This window comes from Drosophila nasuta, chromosome X (assembly GCF_023558535.2).
Source record: "Drosophila nasuta strain 15112-1781.00 chromosome X, ASM2355853v1, whole genome shotgun sequence".
NCBI classification, from domain to species: domain Eukaryota; kingdom Metazoa; phylum Arthropoda; class Insecta; order Diptera; family Drosophilidae; genus Drosophila; species Drosophila nasuta.
The window spans coordinates 24,553,404-24,577,625 of record NC_083459.1 but is presented as its reverse complement, the minus strand read 5'-3'; the positions used below and the strand labels follow the sequence as shown (position 1 = coordinate 24,577,625).

At 44.7% G+C, this 24,222-nt stretch overlaps 12 protein-coding genes across 15 annotated transcripts; 5 read left to right on the top strand and 7 right to left on the bottom strand.

Annotated features, from left to right (window-relative positions):
* Positions 1-869: 869 nt before the first annotated feature.
* On the bottom strand, positions 870-3,194 carry LOC132797028 (trypsin alpha-3). The gene is made up of 4 exons (XM_060808445.1): positions 3,033-3,194; positions 1,738-1,951; positions 1,386-1,680; positions 870-1,325 (listed from the first exon to the last, which is right to left on the bottom strand). The coding sequence occupies exons 1-4, from the start codon at positions 3,091-3,093 to the stop codon at positions 972-974; spliced, it is 924 nt and encodes a 307-aa protein (XP_060664428.1). The 5' UTR covers positions 3,094-3,194; the 3' UTR covers positions 870-971.
* Positions 3,195-3,379: 185 nt separating this feature from the next.
* On the bottom strand, positions 3,380-4,995 carry LOC132796648 (uncharacterized). The gene is made up of 4 exons (XM_060807896.1): positions 4,794-4,995; positions 4,513-4,721; positions 4,261-4,456; positions 3,380-4,194 (listed from the first exon to the last, which is right to left on the bottom strand). The coding sequence occupies exons 1-4, from the start codon at positions 4,870-4,872 to the stop codon at positions 3,908-3,910; spliced, it is 771 nt and encodes a 256-aa protein (XP_060663879.1). The 5' UTR covers positions 4,873-4,995; the 3' UTR covers positions 3,380-3,907.
* Positions 4,996-5,423: 428 nt separating this feature from the next.
* On the bottom strand, positions 5,424-6,173 carry LOC132796456 (uncharacterized). The gene is made up of 4 exons (XM_060807632.1): positions 6,038-6,173; positions 5,895-5,977; positions 5,649-5,831; positions 5,424-5,582 (listed from the first exon to the last, which is right to left on the bottom strand). The coding sequence occupies exons 1-4, from the start codon at positions 6,171-6,173 to the stop codon at positions 5,424-5,426; spliced, it is 561 nt and encodes a 186-aa protein (XP_060663615.1).
* A 187-nt stretch (positions 6,174-6,360) lies between these two features.
* On the top strand, positions 6,361-7,347 carry LOC132796454 (trypsin-1). 2 transcript variants are annotated; one of them, XM_060807627.1, is made up of 3 exons: positions 6,361-6,486; positions 6,549-6,902; positions 6,967-7,347. In XM_060807627.1, the coding sequence occupies exons 1-3, from the start codon at positions 6,361-6,363 to the stop codon at positions 7,345-7,347; spliced, it is 861 nt and encodes a 286-aa protein (XP_060663610.1). The 2 variants fall into 2 exon arrangements, with proteins under 2 accessions (XP_060663610.1, XP_060663611.1); XM_060807628.1 differs by having other exon boundaries at positions 6,386-6,902.
* Positions 7,348-7,369: 22 nt separating this feature from the next.
* LOC132796455 (PXMP2/4 family protein 4) lies at positions 7,370-9,524 on the bottom strand. Of its 3 annotated transcripts, none has more exons than XM_060807630.1 (5): positions 9,196-9,524; positions 8,119-8,283; positions 7,926-8,059; positions 7,730-7,861; positions 7,370-7,659 (listed from the first exon to the last, which is right to left on the bottom strand). In XM_060807630.1, exons 2-5 carry the CDS (start codon positions 8,258-8,260, stop codon positions 7,465-7,467), a joined length of 603 nt encoding a protein of 200 aa, XP_060663613.1. In that variant the 5' UTR covers positions 8,261-8,283; positions 9,196-9,524; the 3' UTR covers positions 7,370-7,464. The 3 variants fall into 3 exon arrangements, with proteins under 3 accessions (XP_060663613.1, XP_060663614.1, XP_060663612.1); XM_060807631.1 differs by having other exon boundaries at positions 8,119-8,292; positions 9,297-9,524; XM_060807629.1 differs by having other exon boundaries at positions 8,119-8,292; positions 9,196-9,521.
* A 370-nt stretch (positions 9,525-9,894) lies between these two features.
* On the top strand, positions 9,895-11,525 carry LOC132795040 (26S proteasome regulatory subunit 10B). Its single transcript, XM_060805448.1, has 5 exons — positions 9,895-10,111; positions 10,171-10,290; positions 10,352-11,072; positions 11,138-11,278; positions 11,346-11,525. The coding sequence occupies exons 1-5, from the start codon at positions 10,006-10,008 to the stop codon at positions 11,446-11,448; spliced, it is 1,191 nt and encodes a 396-aa protein (XP_060661431.1). The 5' UTR covers positions 9,895-10,005; the 3' UTR covers positions 11,449-11,525.
* Positions 11,526-12,305: 780 nt separating this feature from the next.
* On the bottom strand, positions 12,306-13,729 carry LOC132795041 (tRNA (guanine-N(7)-)-methyltransferase non-catalytic subunit wuho). The gene has a single exon (XM_060805449.1). It carries the CDS (start codon positions 13,630-13,632, stop codon positions 12,466-12,468), a length of 1,167 nt encoding a protein of 388 aa, XP_060661432.1. The 5' UTR covers positions 13,633-13,729; the 3' UTR covers positions 12,306-12,465.
* A 375-nt stretch (positions 13,730-14,104) lies between these two features.
* Positions 14,105-14,741, top strand: LOC132795042 (thioredoxin-1). The gene has a single exon (XM_060805450.1). The coding sequence runs from the start codon at positions 14,212-14,214 to the stop codon at positions 14,539-14,541; it is 330 nt and encodes a 109-aa protein (XP_060661433.1). The 5' UTR covers positions 14,105-14,211; the 3' UTR covers positions 14,542-14,741.
* Positions 14,742-14,852: 111 nt separating this feature from the next.
* On the top strand, positions 14,853-16,799 carry LOC132795037 (trichohyalin). Its single transcript, XM_060805445.1, has 2 exons — positions 14,853-16,501; positions 16,561-16,799. Exon 1 carries the CDS (start codon positions 15,046-15,048, stop codon positions 16,468-16,470), a length of 1,425 nt encoding a protein of 474 aa, XP_060661428.1. The 5' UTR covers positions 14,853-15,045; the 3' UTR covers positions 16,471-16,501; positions 16,561-16,799.
* Positions 16,800-16,830: 31 nt separating this feature from the next.
* On the bottom strand, positions 16,831-18,577 carry LOC132795039 (tudor domain-containing protein 6). The gene is made up of 5 exons (XM_060805447.1): positions 18,214-18,577; positions 17,926-18,060; positions 17,792-17,868; positions 17,200-17,727; positions 16,831-17,134 (listed from the first exon to the last, which is right to left on the bottom strand). The coding sequence occupies exons 1-5, from the start codon at positions 18,487-18,489 to the stop codon at positions 16,936-16,938; spliced, it is 1,215 nt and encodes a 404-aa protein (XP_060661430.1). The 5' UTR covers positions 18,490-18,577; the 3' UTR covers positions 16,831-16,935.
* Positions 18,578-18,684: 107 nt separating this feature from the next.
* LOC132795038 (something about silencing protein 10) lies at positions 18,685-20,287 on the top strand. Its single transcript, XM_060805446.1, has one exon. It carries the CDS (start codon positions 18,787-18,789, stop codon positions 20,200-20,202), a length of 1,416 nt encoding a protein of 471 aa, XP_060661429.1. The 5' UTR covers positions 18,685-18,786; the 3' UTR covers positions 20,203-20,287.
* Positions 20,288-20,890: 603 nt separating this feature from the next.
* LOC132795428 (RNA-binding protein 4F) lies at positions 20,891-24,208 on the bottom strand. Its single transcript, XM_060806127.1, has 8 exons — positions 24,051-24,208; positions 23,634-23,959; positions 23,396-23,571; positions 22,614-23,335; positions 22,393-22,558; positions 21,841-22,332; positions 21,658-21,778; positions 20,891-21,589 (listed from the first exon to the last, which is right to left on the bottom strand). Exons 1-8 carry the CDS (start codon positions 24,066-24,068, stop codon positions 21,172-21,174), a joined length of 2,439 nt encoding a protein of 812 aa, XP_060662110.1. The 5' UTR covers positions 24,069-24,208; the 3' UTR covers positions 20,891-21,171.
* Positions 24,209-24,222: the final 14 nt, after the last annotated feature.

Here is a 24,222-nt window from a genome sequence, read left to right as displayed (position 1 = left end):
AGGATTATCTTTAAACGAGACCGATGTGGAAACTAGTACCTTAAGGAATGTAGAGTCCCTTTCTCCTAGAACTAGAGGGAATTCCATTTCCATTCTCCGAGCTTCGTCTAAAGTTTCTTCAGGAATTCCATTTATTCCTTATTCTAATAATCTCCATTCCACTTTGACCTGATGCCAATTTATTACCTTCCGCTTCTGCAAGTCCCCAACTCTTAAGGAACTGCAATCCCATTCCTTTTATTTCTTCCTCCTCTGAACTTTGTCTAGGATTCCAATTCTCCTACATTTCCTACATCTAGATGCTAGTGCTGCTCCTCTTTCTCTTTTGAGCTAGTTGTATCCCTCTTGCAGATCTGATAAATTTACTTTACTCCAGCTTCCTTCAAAGATTTATTTTTTTACCTCACTTGACCCAATAACAGATTCTCTCCTTTCTAAAATTAGATTTATTCCTTTTCCAGTGAAAAAGAAAATCCTTGACCATTTTTTTCTTCCTCCCCAAAACTTCTCCTGGAATCTCATTTATTCCTATGTCTAGCTAGCTTAATTCTGCTTTGTCCTGATACTAATTTACTTCCATGCTCTCTCAGAAAATATATCACTACAGAAATGTTATCCCTTTTCACCTCACTTTCTCCCTCACTTGACCCAATTAAATGCTTTTCTTCCTAAAATTTCATTTACTTTATCTCGGACCCCATCTCCGTTCTTCTTTTACCTGATCCGGATATCTTTTATTACCTTCTAAAATCACTGATAGCTTTTCTGCTTCCCTGAAGCAACTATGCCAAATATTTGTCCACTCTTCATTTATCACTTTGGGAATTCCTCTCTTTTTCCTCTGAACCGCTCCATCCCATGTCCTCTTCTTCCTCCCAAAACACCCTCAATTCCATTCCGCTCTTTCCCATGTCATCTTGTTCCTCCCAAAACACCATCAACTCCCATTTATACTTTCGCTTAGGTTCTATTTATTCACACATTCGATATCCAAGTCTCAGCGCCAATCCCAGCCAGAGCCAAGACCACAGACGTGTCCTGCTGCTGCCGCTGCGCTCCTCGATCCACTGGCGATAGTAGTGGACATCGGTGTAGACGCCGGGCAGCCCGGGCTCGGCGCAACCAAAGCCCCAGGAGACGACGCCAATGATGCGACCCTCATGGACCAGCGGACCACCCGAGTCGCCCTGACAGGAGTCGGTACCACCCTGAAGACGGCCAGCGCACAGCATGCCCGGGAGCAGTCCGTTGCCATAGATGCTGCCACACGTCTGATGTCGTATCGTGCTCACATTCGCCATCAAAAGTACATTCGAAAGTGAATTCTAGTGACAGCAGAGACAGCATTAGTAATCCCCGAACTCCCGATGTCCTCCATAACTCACCTCTTCGGTGCGTCCCCAGCCTGCCACGAGGCAAGTGGCGCCCACGGGTGTTTGACGAGCGGCCAGCTCAATGGGTGAAATGGTGGCTTGACTGATGTTCTGTGCATTCCTCGCCAGACCCGACTTCAGAAAGATAATGCCCACATCGTCCCGCATGCTGTCCGGACTAAAGCTGTTCATGTAGGCCATCGAACTAACGTCGGACACAATCGTCGCGTTGTTGCGTTCGTAGCGATTCAGCGTTCCCAGCACGACAACAAACTCGCTCGGTTTGCGGTAACGTTTCCGCACCGTGCTGTGAACGGAAAAGAATGTACTTACAATCTAATTTTCTTCCTCATAGTCCACTCACTTGTAGAGACAATGGGCCGCAGTCAGCACCTTGTTGGGAGCAATCAGCGAACCGCCGCAAATGTGTCCGCTGCCAAAGTTCCTGTCGTACTTCCTCAGACGTATGGAGACCAAATGCTTTGTCTCATCCACACGGGCGACGGTGCCATTGATGATGCGCGACTCTATCGAATCCAGTCGATCTGTTGGTTGAGATTGTTGTTGCTGTGCGGCAACTGAAATAAAATGGAAAATGATAAAGGTCCGTAGCTTGGATAAGAAGAGGTCTTGTCTAAATTCCTTTAATGTGCGGACTTTTATTTTAATAGAGAATTTTGAGCACCTTCCTTCATTTTGTTGGGGTACAAATTGCAGCCTTCTACCTCTTACCGTTTGGTTAAGGTGTTTTAAAATAGGAAAAAATCTATGGACAAAGCTAGCTTGGATGCACTACAGACAAACCCAACCGGAGGAAACTGCGGCTCGGAGTTTGAGGTAAAGCAAGGACACAGACCAAGGTTCGAATCTTTGATAAGCAGTAGTTTGTGTCTTGGCTTAATCCGTTTATTTCGCGGATTTCTTGATCACCTCCTTTACTTAGTTGGTACACAAATTGCAGCCTTCTAGCTTTTATCATTTGGTTAAAGAGTTTCTGTAGTACTTTAGAATATGTAGGAATAAATGTATAAACAAAGCTACCTTGGATGCCTTACAGATACTCCCAACTGGGGGAGCTGCGGTTCGGGTTTAGAGTAGAATAAGGGCACAGACGAAGGCTTAATCCGTTTAGTTCGGGAAATTATTTTCAATTGATCATTTGTAGCAACCGCTTTATTTTGTTGGTCAACCAATAGCAGCCTTCTAGCTCTTACCGTTTGGTTAAGGAGTAGTACCTTTGAATAGGAGTAAACCTATGAACAAAGCCAACTTCGAAGCTCTTCAGCCAACCTCAACTGGGGCAAACTGCGGGTTCGGAGTTCGGAGTAGAGCAAGGGCACAGAGAACATGACACATTGATGATGCCAGTTGGATGGTTGGAACAAGATATGAAATATCTGTTGCATTTGTAAGTAGTTGTTGTCTTTGTATCTTTTTGAAATTTTACGTCAATTTCCGCCTTTGACAAGCTTGATTAGAAACCCGAAGAGACACAGAAGTGTGTAGAAGAGAGTGCTATCAATTATTACACTAACAAGCAATGCAGGGGGTCGCTGTCCCTCTCTCTCTCTCTCTTCCTCCCTCTCTCTCTCTCTATTTATAGACAAAGATATAGAACCGAGTAATTGAGAAGTGTGAGATGAAGTTTGTTTATCTTACTTGCTTCACTGGAAATAAACACGAAAAACGCGGCACACAACAAATAATATACACGCTGCATAATGAAGCAACAAAAAAGTGAGAGAAAATAAATATGCAAAAAATAATCAATCAAAATATTTAAAGTTGAAGCGAAGTAGTCACAACCGAGTTCGGAGCCAAACTGAAATTCCAAACACACATCAAATTGACATCAAGTAGAGTTGTTTCAATTGGCAATCAGAGGCGAGACTTATTATCAGAGGTTGATAACGCCAGAACAAGAGTCGACAGAGATGATATATAACATAGTTGGGCTATGTGGGGAAATCAAATGCGAGGGAAAAATGGAAATACCTTCTCGGATGTTGATTTTGTACAATTCATTTTTTTATTATACATATATATATAAAATACAAATACTTGTATGAAATGAATATTCGTTCGTTTTTTTGTTTGTGTTATTCGAGCTCAACATTATAAATATTTGTTTTTCATTCTTTTTGTTTTTGTTTATATCTATGGTGTATATTATGTGTATATTCGATATGCAAAATGCTTTTTTGTTGTAACATTCAGTTTTGTGTCTGATGTCCCCAAAAGGAGACTGAATAAATTTAGTTTCTTCGAATGTGTGTTGAGAGATTGAGATTGTATAAATAGTAAAGTAAAGAGTATAAGTATTAAAATTTGCATTACAAATGCAAAAGGCACTAATTACGAGTACTTAACAAACAAATAGAAAAAAAATTATATATAGAGATTCATAGTCAAAGGTGGACGGCAAACATTGCGAAAATATTGTCTGGAATTAATTGAAGTTCAAAGGTGCCAAAGTGTGCACATTAATTGGATTTTTGTCTTTGTTTCCTCTTGATTGTTGTTGCTGCTGTTGTTTATATGTAGCCCTGCAGACTGCGCGATTGACTGTGATGATGACGCGGTGGCTGATAGCCTGGCTCTTGCATTTCCATCTGCATGACCAGATTCTTTTGCTCGCCACGCGCCTCGTAGGCATGACGCGACTCACGATGCAAAATTAGGGCAGCAAGAGCCAACAGCATGGAAGTGACAACGGCGAGGGCATAGGACCAGCCCAGCACATTGAATTTGGGATACATGAGCCAGTCGCGACGATAGGCACAGCCACCAAAGATGCACACGGCCAAGAACATGAAGACAGCTGCAGCACAGAGTAGAATAATTAATAAGAATTCAAGTTATGAATGCTGAAATTGTTGTAAATTACATGAGACGGCGGTGCCAATAAAGGCGAGACGCACGAGCAGCCATTCGTATTGGAGCACTGCCTTCAGCGGCAAGCGAATGATCGTCAGCGAGAGCAGGGCCAGCACACAGAAGACACTGATGAAGGCCATGGTAACAAAGCCTTGCACAGCCATCAGCCAACCAGGCAACAGATATTCGCGTATAACATAATATTCCTAGAGTGAAGCCATTTAGATGTGGTTTATCTATGTGGGAATAGTAGCACACTTACGTGGGAGAATATGTTGTGGCAGCCGGTGAACTGTTTCGGATTGTGGTATTTGGGATAAACGAAATCCTTGAAGCAATACTGCCAGAGTCCCATGTTCTTGAAGCTGCTGTGCGTCTCCTCGTACGATTCAATCCAATAGGGCGAGCAGAAGGACATAATCATCACAAAGAAGCTGGCATATGTCACAATCGAGCCAAACACGACGCCATCTGCAGTGCATAGCATATATAATATTTATTTACATAAAAAAACAATACGCTGACTTTGGCTGCGTCACTTACTCGTCGCACGCGGATAATCGCCCTTCTCCACGCCATTGTCGGTGGTATCCTGCGATTGCTGTTTGCCCAAATTATGCATATTGAACGTGAGACTTCAGTAAATGAATAGAGTTGAAGAAAATGAAGATATTGTGTATAAACAAATGAAATCGTAGACAAATTAAGTGCACACACCCAAATGCAAGGTGGGGCTGGGGTACAATGTGACCGCTCTTGAAATTTTTCACTAGCTGCTAGTTTACGTCGGCAAATATACCGAAAATACTGCTTGACAACATACGTTACAGTGCACAAAAAGTGGCCAGACTATGAAATTAATGTGCAGCAATGTTGAAAATGGTTGTTAATTACTGATAGATATTAAAATTGCATTTCTGTTTATTATAAATTAATAACAAGATAGATATTTAAAGTTAATCTCACTCGTGTGGCTCTAAAAGTTTAATATCGATGCATCCAACGGAAGCTTCACTTGCTAATGTGGCCAGACCGTTAATTTCTGTAACGCAAGGTGGCAACTTTAAAATTCAGTTGGAATATCGAGTTGATCTCTGGCGGGTCGTTTTATTAAAATTATTAATTACAAATAACAATACACACAATAACAAGATAGCTGCTGAAATGGCACAATTAAAGCACTTGGTCCACCTCGTGGTGCTCCAAGTGCTTCATATACGCAAGAAAACACGTCCAACAGAGGCTGCACACGCTAATAAACGGGACGCGATTGCGCTCTGGGATGAGGGAAAAGTTGATGGTGGCCACCAGGGGCCAGACACATAGAGCAACCTGTAAGTAAATGCATAATGATTGATTAAGTCGCATGAGTTTGAGGGAATGCTTTCTGCTGTGTACCTTGTAGGTGGGAATGACCTTTTTGCCAACTTCGGCCACCGCCTCTCGCACTGTCTTGGACTCGAGCAGACTCATGATAAAGTAGAAGCAAGTCATGGCAGCCGGCGTATACGAAATGGTCTCTACGGCCGCCTTTACAATGCCAGTGCGCAACGATGTTTGCGGCCACATAGCGCTGGAAATCTGCTTACGATGGAAAAGAAGATTGTTATAACTATGAAACATGGCTAAGGGAATCGTTTTTACCTTAACCCAGCCATACAGAGTGGGCGCCACAAACAAGCCGCCGTACATGCTGAAACGCAAGACACGCCACCAGTCGTAGTTGCCTACAAAATTCGCAAAGTTAGTAAATTTAAATCGATTAATTCAAACAGCAACAAACTTACCCCAATTTTTGCCCTCAAAGGTTTGTTGTATCAGGCTGCCAGTTGGCCAGATCAGGCTATATGATATCATGCCACGCACAATGGGATAGCGGGTGACGAGTGTCTTGCACTGTTGCCACAGCAATGGAGCCACCATGCTGACGCTCTACATGTGAAAACATAGTTTATTGTTAGTTGCAATTCAAAACAACTGTTGTAATCTATGTAAATGAATTTCAGCCAGGGCCAAGTCAACACACAAAACTGGGGGCTGCGACCTCGTCCAACAAAAAGACATAAAATGCCAACACACACAACGAACAACGAACGAGACACAAAACAACATGTGGCGTGGTCTGTTGATACTTTTATGCTGTTGCTGCTGCTTGGCGAGCTGCCTGGAGGATCAGCTGCAGGACAGCAAGATTGTCAATGGGACTGTCGCCGCCAAGGGCGAGTTTCCCTACGCAGTAAGGCGCTCCAACAATGTAGTAGTGTCTCCTCTTTAAATAACTTTTATTGCTTTTCTCAGGTATCGCTTCGTCGCTCCAAGAGTGGACATCATTCCTGTGGGGGCACCTTGCTCAATGCTGGCTGGGTGTTAACGGCGGCGCATTGTGTGCGTTCTGCAAATCCTCAAGATGTGAATGTACAATATGGCAGCAATATCATCGCACGCAATGCCACACAGTTGGCCATGGTGCAGGCCATCTTTGTGCATCCCGGCTACGAGCCGCAGAATAAGCATTTCAATGATATTGCCCTGTTGCAGCTGCAGCAACCGTTGATCCTTGATGCTCTGGTGCAGCCAGTGCGTTTACCGAGTGCCGAACAAATGACGCTGGCCAATAGCAGTGTTGTGCTCGCCGGATGGGGTTTAAATGCCGTGGGTATCGCGTCCATTTCCACATCCAGTTCACAGCTATTAATCCTTCACTTTTCCCCTGCAGACTGGCGGCGTTGTGCAGCATCAGCTTATGAAGGTTCAGCTGCAGGCGTTTAGCGATCAGGATTGCAGCAACCTGCATCAAGTTCAACTCCATGCCACTCAGCTGTGCGCCGGAGTTCCCGAGGGCGGCAAGGGACAGTGCAGCGGTGACTCTGGTGGTCCGCTCTTGCTCGCCGGCAGCGACACTCAAGTGGGCATTGTGTCGTGGAGCATTAAGCCCTGCACTCGTCCTCCCTATCCGGGTGTCTTCACCGAGGTCTCGGCATATGTGGACTGGATTGTGGCAACTGTGGCCACGGCTCCGAATAATGATCCCGCAACGTCGCAGCTCTGGATTGGTGAATTGATTGTGGCACGTGTGCCGCCGCCACTTGTAGCGTAGTCACAAGATGAAGAAGATGGAGAAGAAGTTGTACTTAAATGCAATTTATTGACCTACCAAAAATTGTACTATAAACAACACGCATTATATACATAACAGACAACAACAGAGCGCAACTTATGCAGCCTGAATAATCGGAGCAACTGCATCGGCATTCACGGTGTCTTCATCGTGACTCAACTGACGCGTCTTTGTGTATGCCAAAAAGATGATCCACATCAGGCTGCAAATGCTGACAAAGACGACACGATTGTGCTCCGGCACCAGCGAGAAGTTCAGCGTCTGAATGAAGGGCCAAACACAGATGCCAACCTGTTGAGCTTAAGTTGTTAGTTTGTTGTTCGGTTGAGAAGGAGGAGGAGTCATCGCTTATTAGTGATACCTTGTATGTGGGCAATGCCTTCTGTTTGGTCTCCTCAACAGCCTCAGCGAAACTCTTGCGCTCCAGCAGACTCATGCCCATGAAGAATGAGATGCAGGCAAAGGGTCCATAAGAGATTTGTTCGGTTAGCGCCTGTAAATTGATCGATTTGGAGTTCACACATCCTTGCCACACACACACACAGACACACACTCACCTTGACGATGCCAACACGCAGACTGGTCTGTGGCCACATGGCGCTGGAGAGGCGCACCCAGCCATAAAGTGTGGGCGCCACATAGAGACCACCGAAGAGACTGAAGCGCAGGGCACGCGCCCAATCGTAATTCTCTAGCGGAAGAGCAGAATTTTGTATTCCGAGTTGTGATGAATCCTTTCCGTAAACTTACTCAGATTGCGTCCTTCGAGAGTTTGCTGAATCAGGCTGCCCGTGGGCCACAATAGCGCATAGGTCACTGCCCCCTTGACCATGGGATGCAACTTGCCTTGGGCAGTGACAACATTTTGCAATTGTCTAAGCACTTGGGCCATTTTATTTCAACAAAACCTTTTACCTTTCAAAACTGTTTTCAAAAATTGTTATTGCTATCTCACTCGCGCGCGCAACGACAAAAACGACGACGGCGAATAATAACAGTCATTCACATATGTTGCTATCTCACTCGCTTGGCAATGCAGGCGACGGCGAATTCAACAAGGTCACTGTCACTCACACTAACACACACACACACATGCATGCACATGAATTGACCATGGCGAAGTGTAAGTGGAAGAGGAAGCATGGCTACTAAACTACGGTACTTGCTTGCAACTTCTTTAGGAGAGAATGTGAACAAGAGAGAAAGAGAGAGAGCTTTCTACTCCTTCTATGCTGAGCTGCTTGTGAGTTTTTATCACTTGCGATCAATGAATCTGTTGCACTTAACAACTAAATCACACAATGGTTGCACAAATACTGCAATTTCGAAAATTAGAAGAGCCAAAAATTGCAATTGCATTTGCAATTGATCGTGTGAAAAGCTTTTCCGTTTCCGTGTGTCGCTCATTGGCGGCTGCTGACAAAAGGTGAGCGGTGTGACACGCATGCGGGGAGCGCGGCAGTTTGTTCAAATGCCAAAATTCAAATTATGAAATACCCACGCACTCACACACACACACACACATGCATTGTGCATGTGCATGTGTGTCATAACAGCTGTGTTCTAAGAAAACTATGAATGGAAACGTTACGCATACGCATGTGAGTAAAAATATCTACATACATACATATGTGCGTCTGTTTGTTTGCGCGTGTTTATGTAATGGAAACTTTATGCGAAATGTGGCATGTGATTTAATATGACAGATTGTGTTTATGACTGCTACACACATATGTACATTAAGAGAAATACTTGCTAGTCATCAACAAAGCGAGCGAGATTTGCCGTCGTCATTCCCCTCGTTGCCTTGTAAATTCGCATACTTACATGTATGCAAGCTCCTAACGACACACATAAATACACATATATGTATGAATATGTGTGTGTACTCTATGTATATAGGGATGTAGAGGGAGTAAATACGTAACTAATACTTAATGTTATGCTACTTTGTACTATATGCATTTAGAATGCGTATCCCCGCCGCTCTAGCAAATTGTTATGAACTAAACGCAATTGTTTGTGTCAGCTGTCGACGCTGCGTCTGGCGTCCGCTGCCAGATGATTGCAAAAAGCTCTGCAAGCTTTTGCTACACTGCAATCTCAGTATCAATATGAAAGAGAGTTTGTTTATCGAAAAAGCACTTTTGAAACTTTTTGGAATTTTTTACTACAAAATGTATTATAAGAGCCTCTTACGGATACATTTGTAAAATTTTGAATTTAATTTTCAAATGTTATTTTGAAAACCAAAAACCATAGATATTTGCTGTACAAACATCGATATATATCGATGTTCGTTTAGTGATATCGAATGGTTAGCAATGCATATTTTGCACATCAAATAACTAAATAATAATGCACGCAGTTAACATTTTTATTGATATTATTATTGATTTGGATTTATTCTATAATTCTTTCATTTACTAAGATTGATAAGTTTACTAATTCATTTTTGAAATTTTAAAATACCAAAATGCGGCATTTGTCTATCGCGCGGATTTTGTGTTTATCACTGCTGGTCACACCGTTTGCTAAAACTGCAATATCATTAGACCGACCGACAAAGTTGATTACTTTTTTCAGAAACAAATTGTATTTACATTTAATTGAACGCACCACATCAACACAGTGAAAATGACCGTAACTGCTGTGCCGCTGGAGAGCGTACGCGAAAAGGCGCTTTCCGACTACAGAAAGAAATTGCTGGAGCACAAAGAAGTCGAGGGTCGCCTCAAAGAAAGTGAGTTGGAAAAAAATGGTAATGCCAAAATTTGTTCACTAATAATGCAAAATTTATAGAACGTGAGGAAATCAAGGAGCTGACAAAGCTTTACGACAAGTCAGAGAATGATCTAAAAGCACTGCAAAGCGTGGGCCAAATTGTGGGCGAGGTGCTCAAACAATTGACCGAGGACAAATGTGAGTGTTGGCAAAATAAGATTTGACCACGATTTTAATGATATTTGTTTGTTGAATGCAGTCATTGTGAAAGCCACCAATGGACCACGCTATGTGGTTGGTTGCCGTCGCCAGCTGGACAAGGCCAAGCTAAAGTCGGGCACACGCGTTGCCCTCGACATGACCACATTGACGATTATGCGCTATTTGCCACGCGAGGTTGATCCTTTGGTCTACAATATGTCGCACGAGGATCCCGGCGATGTCACCTACTCGGCCATCGGTGGCCTCACCGAGCAAATTCGCGAGCTACGCGAAGTCATCGAGTTGCCATTGCTCAATCCCGAACTCTTCCTGCGCGTTGGCATCACACCGCCCAAAGGTTGTTTGCTCTACGGTCCGCCAGGCACAGGCAAAACGCTGTTGGCGCGTGCGGTGGCCTCGCAGCTGGATGCCAACTTCCTGAAGGTTGTATCCTCGGCCATTGTGGACAAATATATTGGCGAGAGTGCGCGTTTGATACGCGAAATGTTCAATTATGCCCGCGATCATCAGCCCTGCATCATTTTCATGGATGAAATCGATGCGATTGGTGGCCGTCGTTTCTCTGAGGGCACATCGGCCGATCGTGAAATACAGCGCACGCTAATGGAGCTGCTCAATCAAATGGATGGCTTCGATTCGCTGGGACAGGTGAAGATGATTATGGCCACCAATCGTCCCGATACATTGGATCCTGCTTTGCTGCGTCCCGGTCGCTTGGATCGTAAGATCGAGATACCGCTTCCCAACGAACAGGCGCGGTAAGTTGTTCACGATTAAATTGAACTTGAGGGAACATAATTAATTTATAATAACTTTTTTGCAGTCTGGAAATTCTGAAGATTCATGCGCTCAAGATTGCCAAACATGGTGAGATTGATTACGAAGCCATTGTCAAGTTGTCGGACAATTTCAATGGCGCCGATCTGCGCAACGTTTGCACTGAGGCGGGTCTCTTTGCCATCCGGTAAGTGAGCACGTAACGAAATACTTGAACGCTTTAGTTTTTATATCAACACAATTGTCAATTGCAGCGCGGAACGTGAATACGTCATCCAGGAGGACTTCATGAAGGCTGTGCGCAAGGTGTCGGACAACAAGAAGCTGGAGAGCAAACTGGACTACAAGCCAGTTTAGATGTAGTTAACCACGCCCCTGAAACCATTAACTTCAACACAAATTCAATAAAAAATACCCATCTTATATTATGTAAATGAAATTGTAGTTGTTTGGAAAGATTGTTTATTATTCAAGAAAAGCTAAATGTAAGCTAGCTTCAGTAAGGAATTTGAGTAATTTCGTTCATATGAATTAGAGTTATGCATTTTTCTGTTCAACTAATTAACTCACTTTTCATTGTCTACTTCAAATGTCTATAATTTAGACTTAGAAGGAGGGATCTCCGACAATCTGGTATAATTTGTACTCCTACGGTATATTTTCAATGTAGTACTATAACAATATACCAAATGTAGATTTGGGCATATCTTTAGTATTTTGCAGTATATTAATTCGGCATATTTTAAAATGAATACCGCAAAAACGCCTACTGACTACGGGTCTTAGTAGCTTTGACCGATAATCTGGTATATTTTGTACTCTATGGTATATTTAAACACCAAATATAGCATTCGGTATATTTTAGTATTTTTGCGGTACATCATTTTGGTATATTTCAAGAATAAAACCGCACGGTTCTGGATTTATTGAAAGCGTATCTCACAGCCGAGTGTACTTGATATACCGAGTATAGTTGATGGTATATTTTTGTATTTTGCAGTATATTAATTTGGTATATTTTTAAAATAATACTGCATTGCCTTGCATTTATTGAAAGTGGGTATCTTTCATTCGAGTAGTATATTTTTAGTATTTTTGTGGTATATTAATATGGTATATTTTACGAATACCGCACTGGGTAGCGGCTATCTCATCTCTCTCACACTCCGACTGTAACTTTCTTGTTTCTTGTGGAATAAGTATGAAAAGGATCAAGATTTTGAATCCATATGAGACTGTTACTCAAAGTTAGAACATATTCATATTTTGCTATAGTCCAGTGTTCCGGTTATTGTCAACAACGTTTTTATTACATAGATCAGAATGAAAGAGCAAGAGGTATAAAGCAAGTCTATAATCTAGATAAGTAGCTGGTCACTTGGCTTTGTTGGTGTCCTCGATGCGTCGCTTCTTGCGCTCCATGTAATCGCTGACGTTGTCGTAGCGCTTCTTGAACCACACCGACAGATCCTCGGGCACACATTGCCCCTCTCCGTCAAACTGTTCGTCGACCATTTGCAACCAGCCTTCGGGCAGCGTTGCATCCTCGGCACCATCCTGGCTGCTGTAGGCACGCAGCGTGAGATTGTCATTCAAGGAGCCCAGCACATAGATGCGCTGTCCACACAACGCAAAGTTGCCAATGTGCCAACTGCCCGCAGCGGCTTCAATCAACTGCTCCCGTGTCACAGACCACGAGGGACTTGCCCCGTCTGCTGCATTGAGCTGCAGCTCATAGAGTCCAATGGCAGCGCTGTGATCGTAGAAGAGCACCGCCGCCTCATAACGCTGGCCGGGCACAAGCTCACGCAGCTGGAGTCGCACTGCTGGCGCTGGCAATTCCTTGAGTAGCAGCTCCTCCCCCGTCGCATAGTTCCAGATGCGCAGCGTCTTGTCACCCGAAACGGAAACCAGGTGCTGCAGCTGCTGTTCGCCGAGGAGCGCCAAACCCGAAACGAATTCCTTGTGACCCAGACAATAGCTGTGTATGTCATAGCTGGCGGGATAGTTGGTCACGCGAATTTTGTCATCACGATCACAACTGATGATGTGCTGTTGATCCGGTGTCCACAATATGTCGTAGACAATGCTCAGATGACCCAAAAGCAGTTTGGGCGGCGCCTCTACATCCGCACTGCAATCGAATTGATAGCAATCGCCGGTTTTATCCGTGACCAGCAACGAACTCGAATCGGGCGCGAATCTCAAGGCACTCGAGGCACGTGCCAGCGGACGTATCGAGAGCAGCTTGGCATGCTCCGGCCTGCTCTTGTACAGCAGCAGCGCCTTTTGGCCGGTTGTGGTCAGCGCAATTAACTGGCGATCGGGTGAATAGCTGACGTTCAATATGGACACTTCACTTTTGGATGCGGGCTGCTCTTCAGTTGCTTCACTGGCCGCCACGGGTTTGAGCCCGCACGTGGTGAGGTCTGTGGGGAGCTCAATCTCCTTGAAGATTTGCAAGTCGTTGGGGTTGAGGAATAGCACCTTCCGGCCGTGGGCAAGCACCAGCTCGGGCTCCAAGTAGAAGATTGTTGTCATATTGCGCGCTCTCTCACTCTCTCTGTTGTGAATCACCAACAGGCGGTAAGGTGGAGAGTATTGGACACAACTGGAACATAGCGCTGGACAGAAACAGCGTCTATCGATATATCGTGAGCTGCATTTTAAAATATACTAAAATATATTTCACGTTACAAATACCAAAATATTTAAAATCCACTTAGTAGATAATTAAATGCAAACACTATCTATAAATATATCAATTTGTGATCATCAAAAAAAAAACCTTTTTTCTGGCAGTATTTTATTTCCTAATATCGAATAGAATCATTCGCGGCTATCGATTGTTGATGTACATGCCTAACAACGTGGTGGCAACGTCAGTCAGCTGAACTTTTACCGTTGCTTCGAGAATTGCAATAGTGTGTATCGATGTAACGGCCATTTTGTGGTGAAAAGAAAAATGCGCCAAAAGTGCAGCACAGTGATTAACTATAAAAGTGGCCCGCAACTAACAAGCTGTGCCAATATTAAACAAAATTTAAGCGCGTAACAACGTAAAAACGCATTGTGAAATTTGTCAAATAAATAACAGTTTGAAGTAATACAATATTCAGTATGAACACCATAACCACCATTCGCAGCATCAACGACTTCAACAAACGCATCGATTCGGCCGAAGGCAAAGTGGTGGTGCTTGATTTTTATGCAACATGGTGCGGTCCCTGCAAGGAAATCGAGAAGACGGTGAAATCACTGGCCCGTCAATATGAGGGCAAGGTGATATTCCTGAAGGTCAATGTGGACAAATACGATGAACTGGTGCAAAGGTACAAAGTGCGCAGCATGCCAACATTTGTCTTCCTGAGAGGCGCTCGACGCCTGGGCTCCATTATCGGGGCTGATGAGCACAAACTGGTGAAGATGCTGGCCAAGGTGGGCAAGTGAGGGAACGTTCGTCGTCCCCATAACTTTCTCTCGATACTCCTTCCACGACGCTGGGCGTCGATAATATTTAACTTTCAACGTTCGATAATGTAATAATGTAATTGTGATTGTATTTTAAATTTGTGTAATGTGTAACTTGACTTAAAATAGATGTAAGCAAGAGTAAGCTCAAATAAAACTCCAGCATTATGACAAATTAATTCAATTTGGATTTTTTCATTTGCACGAGCCATAACCTCAAAATGATTTGTACAAGTTTTTAACAAGCAAGCGCTGCTGCTATTGTTTTTTTTTTATTACATTCTAGAGAGAGAGACGCAGTGTAGTTTAAATCATTTTTTCAGCAAACTAATATTTGTGTTTATTTTTTAGGAAGCGTACAAAATTTTCAAGTGCAACAAAAAAAACGAAAAACAAAAAAAGAGGTAATTCCATTGCAAATTCCAGCGCTATTAATCGTTCGTTCCTTCGATCGATCGATCTCGCCTATCGATAACAACGACCATGTCCTATCAAATCAAGCGTACGCCATATTTTCGGCGCATGTTCAACCACAGTCGCCGCAATGGGCAACTGCAGCGTTTGCGCGAGGAATACGAACGCATCCAAGAGTTCAATGATCGCACCATCGAGCTGAAGATGCGCCAGGTGCGTCTCAAGCGATTGTTTCGTGAAATCGAGGACATCAATGAGTCGCCCAGTCCCCTAACATTGAGTGCGTCGTCGGCGACGCGTCGCCAACAGCCGCTGCTGCTGCCGCTGACGCCGGAAGCGATGCAGGCGCAGCAGCGACGCGAACGTGTCGAGGCACTCGAAAGGGCCCGAGAGCTGGGCCAGGAGATGTCGCGTCGCAACGCCGAGCTGGCAGAGAATGGCAGCGGTTTCTATTTGCGCAGCGAACTGCGCGCCACCGCCAAAATGCGCGCAGCCGACGAGGCGCGTCGCGATGCCCAGGAGCGGCGTCAACGCGCCGCTCGACGCATCAGCTATGGCAATGCGCAGTCGCGCTCGAATATTGAGCGCATTGCGCTGCGACGCCAGCGGCAAGAGGAGGCCGATGCGCTGCTCTATCGGCACGATTTGCCGACATCGCCGCCGGCACGACTATCGCAGCAGCAGGTGTTGCCAGATCAGTTGAATGTGGCGCAGCCAGATATCGTGAAACGTTCGATGCTGCAGCAGCGATTGCAATATGGCAACTCGCGTTCCTCCAACAACATGATGCGCAGTCAAATGGCGGCTGCGCAGCGTGTGATGAATTGCATATCAGGGGCGGATCAGGCGGCGAGCGTTAATGCGCATTTGCAGGTGATTAAACGGCATGCGCAATTGGAGTTTGAGCATCGATTGCGCAACACAAACACTCCTTTGCTGCTCGATACCCATGCCGATAACAACGACAGTGATAACGATAACAATGGTGGCGAGGCGCCGACAATGAAGAATTCAAATGCTGTCAACTCTGAGGATGAAATGCAGACAGCGCTGCTGCCGCCAACGGAGCACGAACCCTTGAGCTACGACGACGATAATATGCCCAGCACCAGCCAGAATGCTTTAAGACTAAACAGTGATGTCGCCGTAGCAACAACGACGCCGCAACCAAGTCGCCTACTTAGTGCAACTCCATCGGAACGTGCCTCGGAGCGTTGGCATCGCATATCGCTGACATTGCCCTGGCTGAAGGTCACCACCACACATGATCAACACCAGTTGATGGCTGCTGCCTCCGCGCGTTTGCCCAACATTAGCATCTCCATTGCTGGCGAGGATGTGAACGACAGCAGCTCATACAGCACACCGGCAACGCATGGCAACCACGCGGACAATTATCAAAGCTTTAGGGGACCATCGTTGTTGCAGGAGGATCTCATGCAGATCATGGAATTGGACATAGATAGACATGGTCAGCGTCCATATCACAATTAGTTGTCACATCAACTTTTGCTTTCCCTGCAGAGTAAGTAGAGCTCACTCACTACCAAATCGTTCTTGATTGAAACATTTGACCGCCTACAGGAGCTTAAAATGCGCAACGAGAGTTTCGTGATATCTTCATTCTGGATCTTCGAGATACATTTTAGTTGGCGCCAAAAGGAATCCTGCGAGTCAACGATCAGACGCTCAGATCTGTGCCACATAGATCATGTGAAATGGGCAGAGATATATTCAAACATTTTCCTTATTATATTAGTTGTGAATTCAAATGTAAATATACATTTGAGTGAAATAAATTAAAAGTTACAGTTTAAAATTGATTATTATGTGTAAAATTGATGTTTATTATAATAAATGTTTTTGTTTTGGTTTCTTGTCCGATATATAATCTGATGTAAATTTAATGAAAATATCGATACGAACTTCATGCAAATAGTTTGTCACATGCATAGCATTTTATGGATTCATGCGCTGAATGCGCTTGTGTTTCTCCAACCAGTCGTCCAACGCATTCTCGAGATCTTTGTGAAAAGGATTCGTCAACTTGGGCGCCTTGAAGTGTCTATAAAATTGTGAATTATAGACGATCCCATCGAACATCTTTTCAAATTTTTCGCAGTCAGCGATAATCAATTGTTGTTCCAACATGTCAAAGCTGCATCAAGAAAAACAAATATAGTTATTATGGATTATAGATTGCTGATTCCTGAAGAGTTTCACCTGGGCAGACGTTCGCGTATATAGCGAACACGTCGTCCGTTGTTGGATTCGATCGTTTTAGCGCTATAATTTCGACTGATGCCTGCCAATTTATCACGGATCAACTGATCGCTGATGCTGTGCTGCAAGTCCGGTGATTCACAAAGATTGACAAAGAGAGTACGATCCTCGATGTCAGTGTCTTTAATGACGGCATAAAGATAATGACCACGCACCAGGAGTTTAAAGTAGTTCGTCGCATTCGCCGGCCAATGCATATCTAGAGGATACACGTCCGTCAAAGTGCCACGCATTGCCATTGCCGGAAGTTGCATGAATTGCTTGTGCAGAAAATTCAGCTGATTAGCCGGCAATTGAGCACTTTGGCCATAGTCAAGCATATAGACGGACACCTCTCTGGCGGAGATCACACTCACGATGCGTGCACGCTTCCACGCGGATTGATGAAAGGCGGCACAAATGTAGCCGGGTTTCAGAAAGGGAGGCGTCAGCATCCAACACAATCCATGCCCATCGCTATAAAAGTTGCTGCAGAAGGGAGTCGATGGAATGAATTGCATACACTGCATACATAGAGTTGGCTCCCACTTACAATATCTTATGGGACATCTCCGTCACCAGATTGGCATCTTTGGCCTCCAGAAACCAGAACTGAAAGGGGCTATAAACCTGTGAAGAAAGCACATTGTAAAATGCAAGTCAGATCTGAGAGATTCATACACTCACCTCGGTTACCTTGAGCTGTAACTTGTTGCCAACTGTGTGCTCCTGTGAAAGCGTCTTGACAGCCAGCTCTGCACCTAAGCGAATAGCTTCCTGTGGCCCATTCACATTAAACACTTCCTCGGACTTTGGACGAACCTTTAACAATTATTTAACACTTTTACAATTTTTCCTTTAACAACTTCTCTCGGATAAGCTTTTTTGCCTTTGAAGGTATTCATTTTATTTCCAAATGACATCAAGCTTAAATACATTTATAACTATGTAAAACAAAATGTATTGACGACTCACCAGCACATATTTCGATTGAATGCGATGTATAAAGTTTTCCATACGGAACTCGGCACTCAGCTCAGTTTCATCCAGCAAAGCTTCGGCGCTGTCCAACTTATCATCGGAACTCTCAATATCCCACTTCATGGTGCCAAGCTCATGTGTCACCATTTTGTTTGCTGCTTCCGGTTTTTCTTTAGCTTCTTCATGTGCAAATTCTTTGTGCAGGTCAAGCGAAAAATGTTGAAGAATGTAATTTCTCTTGAGGCAAGGTTCTTCTTTAATAGTTTTCATTTTGTTTGTTGTAAAAACTTGTTGGCTAGGTTTATTAATAATTTTTACTATGCGCACGTTATTAACTGAAAGCTAACTGTCAAAAAATTGCGTTGCCGAACATTCGAATTTTGAAAATCACAACACCAATAAATATCGATATCAATTACTGAAGCCCATGTAACCGATATTTTATATTCTACTTTAGTATATGGTATATTTAAGCAGTATAGCGACGGTCACACTGAGGCGAATTGTTTGCGGCACGTGTTGCTGCGATTTCTGGGATTTGAATCGCAAGCAAAATTGTTAAGTAAAATGGATAGTGAAGTGGATGATTATGAGCCCACCGACTCCGAGGAGGAGTACAATGAGGAGGAACGTGAAATCTTACAGGATTATCGCAAGGAGCGCCAGAGACGCGCCGACAACAAACGCAACCAAAAACAATCTGTGCTGGCGTTCAGCGAAAGCGACGATGATGATGACGATGAGGAAGAGGATCCTTATGCGGCACAACGGGCGCAAAGAAAAGCCAAAAAGTCCAAGCGCAAGACTGCAGCAGCTGGCAATGATGATGACGATGACGACGAAGACGATGTGGCGCAATTGATGCGAGACAGCGACATCGAAGGCGCCGAAGACGACGATGGCGATCTGCCCGATACTATGGACTGGGGCACCAACAAGCGAACGTATTATAATACCGATTTCGTGGATCAAGACTACAGTAGCTACAATGCACAGGAGGAGGACATGGCCAAGGCCGAGGAAGAGGAGGCCAAAAAGATACAATTGCGTCTGGCCAAACAGCTAAACGAAGCCGACTTCCAGCTGGACGACATGATGGAATCCAGCAGCGTCAAGCAAAGCGCACAAAAAGCAGCCAAGAAGTCGACCACAAAGTCCAGCATGGAGACCATCAAGGTGACCACAGATCTGGCCGGTCTGGGGAAGCGTGAACGCTTACAACTGCTGCAAAAGGATTCACCCGAATTCCTGGGCATCACACAGGAATTCAAGAGGCAGCTGCACGAGGTACAAAAGCTAACAGCGCCCGTCCTCAACTATGTGCGGCATCATCAGGTGCCTGTGGTGCCAGCTTTGCAATTCGCCCAGCTCTATCAGAGCGTGCTCCTCAGCTACTGCTCCAACGTCAGCTACTATTTGCTGCTAAAAGCAACGCGCAGCAATGTCAAGTATCATCCGGTGGTCAAGCGTCTGGTACAACTGAAGCAGCTGCGCGAACAGCTCGCCGAGCGTTATGTGGAGTTCATAGAGCCACAGCTGGAGGCGTTGCTGGAGCGCATCCAGGATGGCGATGCATTCACAGTGCTCGATGTGGCGCAACGCAAGGCCAAGCTGCAGATACTCGACAAGTACAACGAGACGTCAGCAGAGCAGAAGCAAGAACAGCAAGTGGCTGCGGCGGCGGAGGAGGAGGTAGAAGACGACGACGAGGAGACGGATGACGATGACAAAGATGAAGATGAGGACGCGGCGGAGTTGGCGCGTCGTGGCATCACCTATCAAATGGCCAAGAACAAGGGCCTGACGCCGCATCGCAAGAAGGAGCTGCGCAATCCGCGTGTCAAGCATCGCGGCAAATATCGCAAGGCGCTCATCCGACGCAAGGGCGCCGTCCGATCTGTGCGCACCGAGGTCAAGCGCTACGGCGGAGAGGTGTCCGGCATCAAGGCGGGCGTCACTAAGAGCGTCAAGTTCCGAACGTAGTTTAAAATCGTTTACTATATATATTATAGTACATATAATAAGTAGAAAGTCTGTAAACTGCATATTAAAAAGGATAATGTTGTGAGCTGTAAAACGGATGTTTTATTTGTCGATTCAATACGGCGGAAAAATTCCCAATTTTTTTTTTGCCATTTTCCCCTTAAAAAATCAGCTGAAATCATAAATTTCAGTATATCTTGAATATCCTTTGGAGGCATAACAGTTCTTACTGAAAGACGTCGTTTGACATAGGACTCGCCAGGATCAGACAGGATATGGCAAAGAAATACGCTATTTTGTATAAACAAAAAAAGTCCTTGTAACTTGAATCCTTGCAGGATATTCGTCCTTTTTGGTATGCCAATCACTTTGTATTGATTAAGACTATCTCTGTGCCAAAGGACATGCCGATTGTCCTTTAAACGGCGGAGTTACAGCGGAATTTCCAATTTGTGGCCATTTTTTCTATGCGAAGCCCTTGAAAAAATTTCAGGTGAATTTCAAAGGAATGTCCTTAAAATCCTTGAATGACAGTTGATAGTATCAAGATGACAAAAACCTAGTTGCTATTCAAGTTATGTTCTGTTTCGAATATTCTGCCTCATTCTGGACTAAATCCACCACAAAAGACGCATTTACATTAAAGTTAGCTAACTCTAATTATTGAATGATTTAATTGTAGTTTTGTACATTCATCAATTGTAGTTGTTGTTTTGCGTTTACATTAATACAGTTTTGTTTTTATTATGTACAAGTTTCATGCAAAAGTTTAGCCAAAAAAAATAAAGAAGACAACCAACACAAAACTCATGCATCAAACTATTAAGTTAATACATATATTCTATACGTATTTAAAAAGATCGTAAATTCAAATTATTCAATTTTCACTGTCTGCTTCAATTTCTAACATTGAAGAAGCAGTTGGCGTGCCAAAGAAAGAGCTTAGAAAACTAATTTTGTAGATTTAACTTAGATATTAAAGAGCTTGCGAAAGTCATCGTTGGACTTTGGTGTCGTCGTCGCATTCGAGACTTCCTTCTGTTCCTTTTCTTTTTCGTCATCGATGTTGGCTTTGCCATTGGCATCCGCTGATGATGCTGTTGATGATGTTGCAGCCGCAGTCGCTTCATCTAAATCGAGTTTCTTGCGACGCTTCGCCTCGAGCATTACCAATTTTGTGGGTATCAGAGTTGTGGGCATGCGACGCTTTTCCCCCACTTTGGGTGCGGCGGCAGCTGTTGCTGACATTGGCTTTGGCGGCGGATTTGAGATGGCAACCGAAATCGGCAATCCCCCCAGCTCCAAGCCGTTGGCGCCGTCGACGGCCTTTTGTGCCTGCTCCGGCAGCTCAAACTCTATGTACGCAATGCCCTTGAAGCGCTGATTCCTGCAGAGGCGAAGAAGATTTAAATGAGAATACTCGAAAGATTGCCAATTGATTTTTTGACTGCTTACTGCTTGAACACGAGACGCACATCCTTGATGTGGCCATAGCCTTGGAATGCCTCGGTTAGCTCCTGTTGCGTGCAGCCCGCATGCAAGTTCTTAACGAATATCTTGTTAGTCTCCAAAGTGGCTGCAAATTGTATAGAATAATGTAATATATAACTTGATGTGTTCAATCTCTCTCTCACTCACTTGAGTACTTAAAGTTGGCTGGTTTCGTTTCAAATGTTTCTTTTTTAATAGGCGCTGGCGGTGCAGCTGCTGTTGGCGGTGGCGGCGGCGGTGGTTGCTTCTTGTGCGCTGGCAAATCCTTTTTCAACTTTTTGCTAGGCGGTGATTGAGCTGCTCCTCCTCCTGCTCCGCCTGCGAAATGCTTCTTGTTCGCCGCTCTTGGCTGCACTGGCTGACGTCTGCCTTGGGCAAATGTTGTGCTGCGCTGTGGCGCCGACACATGATTGCTCAGCTGGATTTCCGTGCAATACGCCTGACACTGGGCGATGGTTTCATAGTTGCCAAAGCAACGTTCATAGCGGCGATACAGATCACTAATGCCCACAACATTAGCGGGCAGCGTGCTCAGCGCCTGTTGCAGCAGACTGCGTATCTTGCGTCCGCCGTTATATTCAGCATCCATCTGGGCACAAGCGAGCCAAAGATCAACGCGATCGCTGCTGCCGGGATAGCCTAAAAATAGCAGACTTTAGTAAAGCATTTGCTTACGAATTTAAGCCACTTCACACTCACTGAAGATCTCGGACCAAATGGCAGCGCCTTCGTTGGGACTCTTGAGTGTGGCGTATTCAACCAGCGCCCACAGCTGCAGCACCTCGTAGCCAGTGTCCGCCAGCTCGCCATATTTCTCCGACAAACGATTCCATGCCTGGCGAAAGGCGGCACGCAAAGCAGACACCTAGAAATTAGGGGGATAGGTTTCAGTTATCATGAACAGGAATCGTAATCCTTACCTGTTGCTCCACATCGATCTGTATGTGACGCACACGATACGCCAAATAGTCCAGCTCCAGCTCCACCGTCATCTCCATGTACTGCTCGATGCGTGCAAACAGCTGTCCCAGCTCCGCATCGACCTTGTCGAGTGGATAATCATGTTGTTCCATCAGCTGCAAGAACTTGTGATTCAATTTAATGCTTGGCATTGCCAGCAAAGCACGTCGTATCAACTCCATTGGTTTGCACTTTAAATAGCCATCGTTAAGGATCATATAATTCAGCTGGCTTTTTTCGCTCTCCTTATCGACCGGTGTCTGCATATAGGCAATGTAGTCCAGCCAGAGTTCGCTGTTGCTTGCCCACTTGCACAGGCTCAGCTCGTAGATCACTTTGCCGAGCGACACTTTGCAGCGTTTGCTCACCGGCAACGTGTCGACACGCAGCAGAAACATTTCCTGCAGCCACGACGAATTCTCGCTTCTCTCCTTCAGCTTTGCCTTAAAGTCGCCAATGATCTGTGACATTTCCTTCAGCTCTTGCTCGCTACAGTTCCATGCTACGCATTGCTCACTCAAAGCTTGCTCCAGTTCTTTGTTCTCAGTTGCTTGGAGTAAACCACGAACTTTGACCATGAAATCCACACGTTCGATGCCATAATCACAGAGCAAGTTGGTCCACAACTCTGTTGGATGCAGCGTCTCCACACCTTTTAGTATGAACTCAGCCAGGTTTTCATCTACAATTTTGTATCATTTAAATGGTTGACAAGCTACAATACTGTAAGAGTTCGACTTACCATAATAGCTGCTTAGGGCTGTGGCGCATTTGGAATAGTAAGTCTCGTGCTCCTCGGGTGTTTGGGTCACTGCCTTGAGGGTCTTCAGGTAGCGCAGCCAGATGTGCGCTGGAATTGTCGAGTACTTCTCGAAGGCGCTAATCGCCACATTGATGTTCTCAAACGCATTGATTTTGCTGCAATTGGTGGCGGAACAACTGTAACATAACATGAAATTGGCCAATTGGCCTGCACTTACAATGCCGTATGGCACAATTGCATATACAATTTATGCTCCTTGAATGGCATCGCCAATATCATTGCAAACTCATCCTGCAGCCGTTCTTCGTTTTGTGAATCGCCCTCGCTATCATCGTCGACATCATCCTGCGAGTCATCGATAATGCTTATCTCACTGTCCGAATCCAGATGCGCTTCACTGGCGCTATCCCCGAGACTCGAGTCCGAGCTTATCTCAATTGGCTGTTCGTTCATAATATTCTCATCGTCTTGCTGCAGTTGTTGTCCTTGATCCTGCTCATCGTCGTCTCGGTCGCCAGCTGCTGGTGGAGCGCGATGTGTTTTCTGCATAAAAACACAAAAAAAAAACGACGGCCAATTTGTTGTATAAAAAGCACACGTGCATTGGTCACGTGTTCACCCGCAGCTCTCCTACCTCAGCTCCACTGGCCATATTCGATGTAAATTGTTTCGCGTTTATTTTTATTTCAATATTATATGCAATTATAGCTTTGACGAGAAAATTATACGCAAATGTGCCAAACTAAACACAAACTTTGCTGGTTCGAGGCAACAGCACAGAAAATAAGAAGAAGCATTGACAGTAG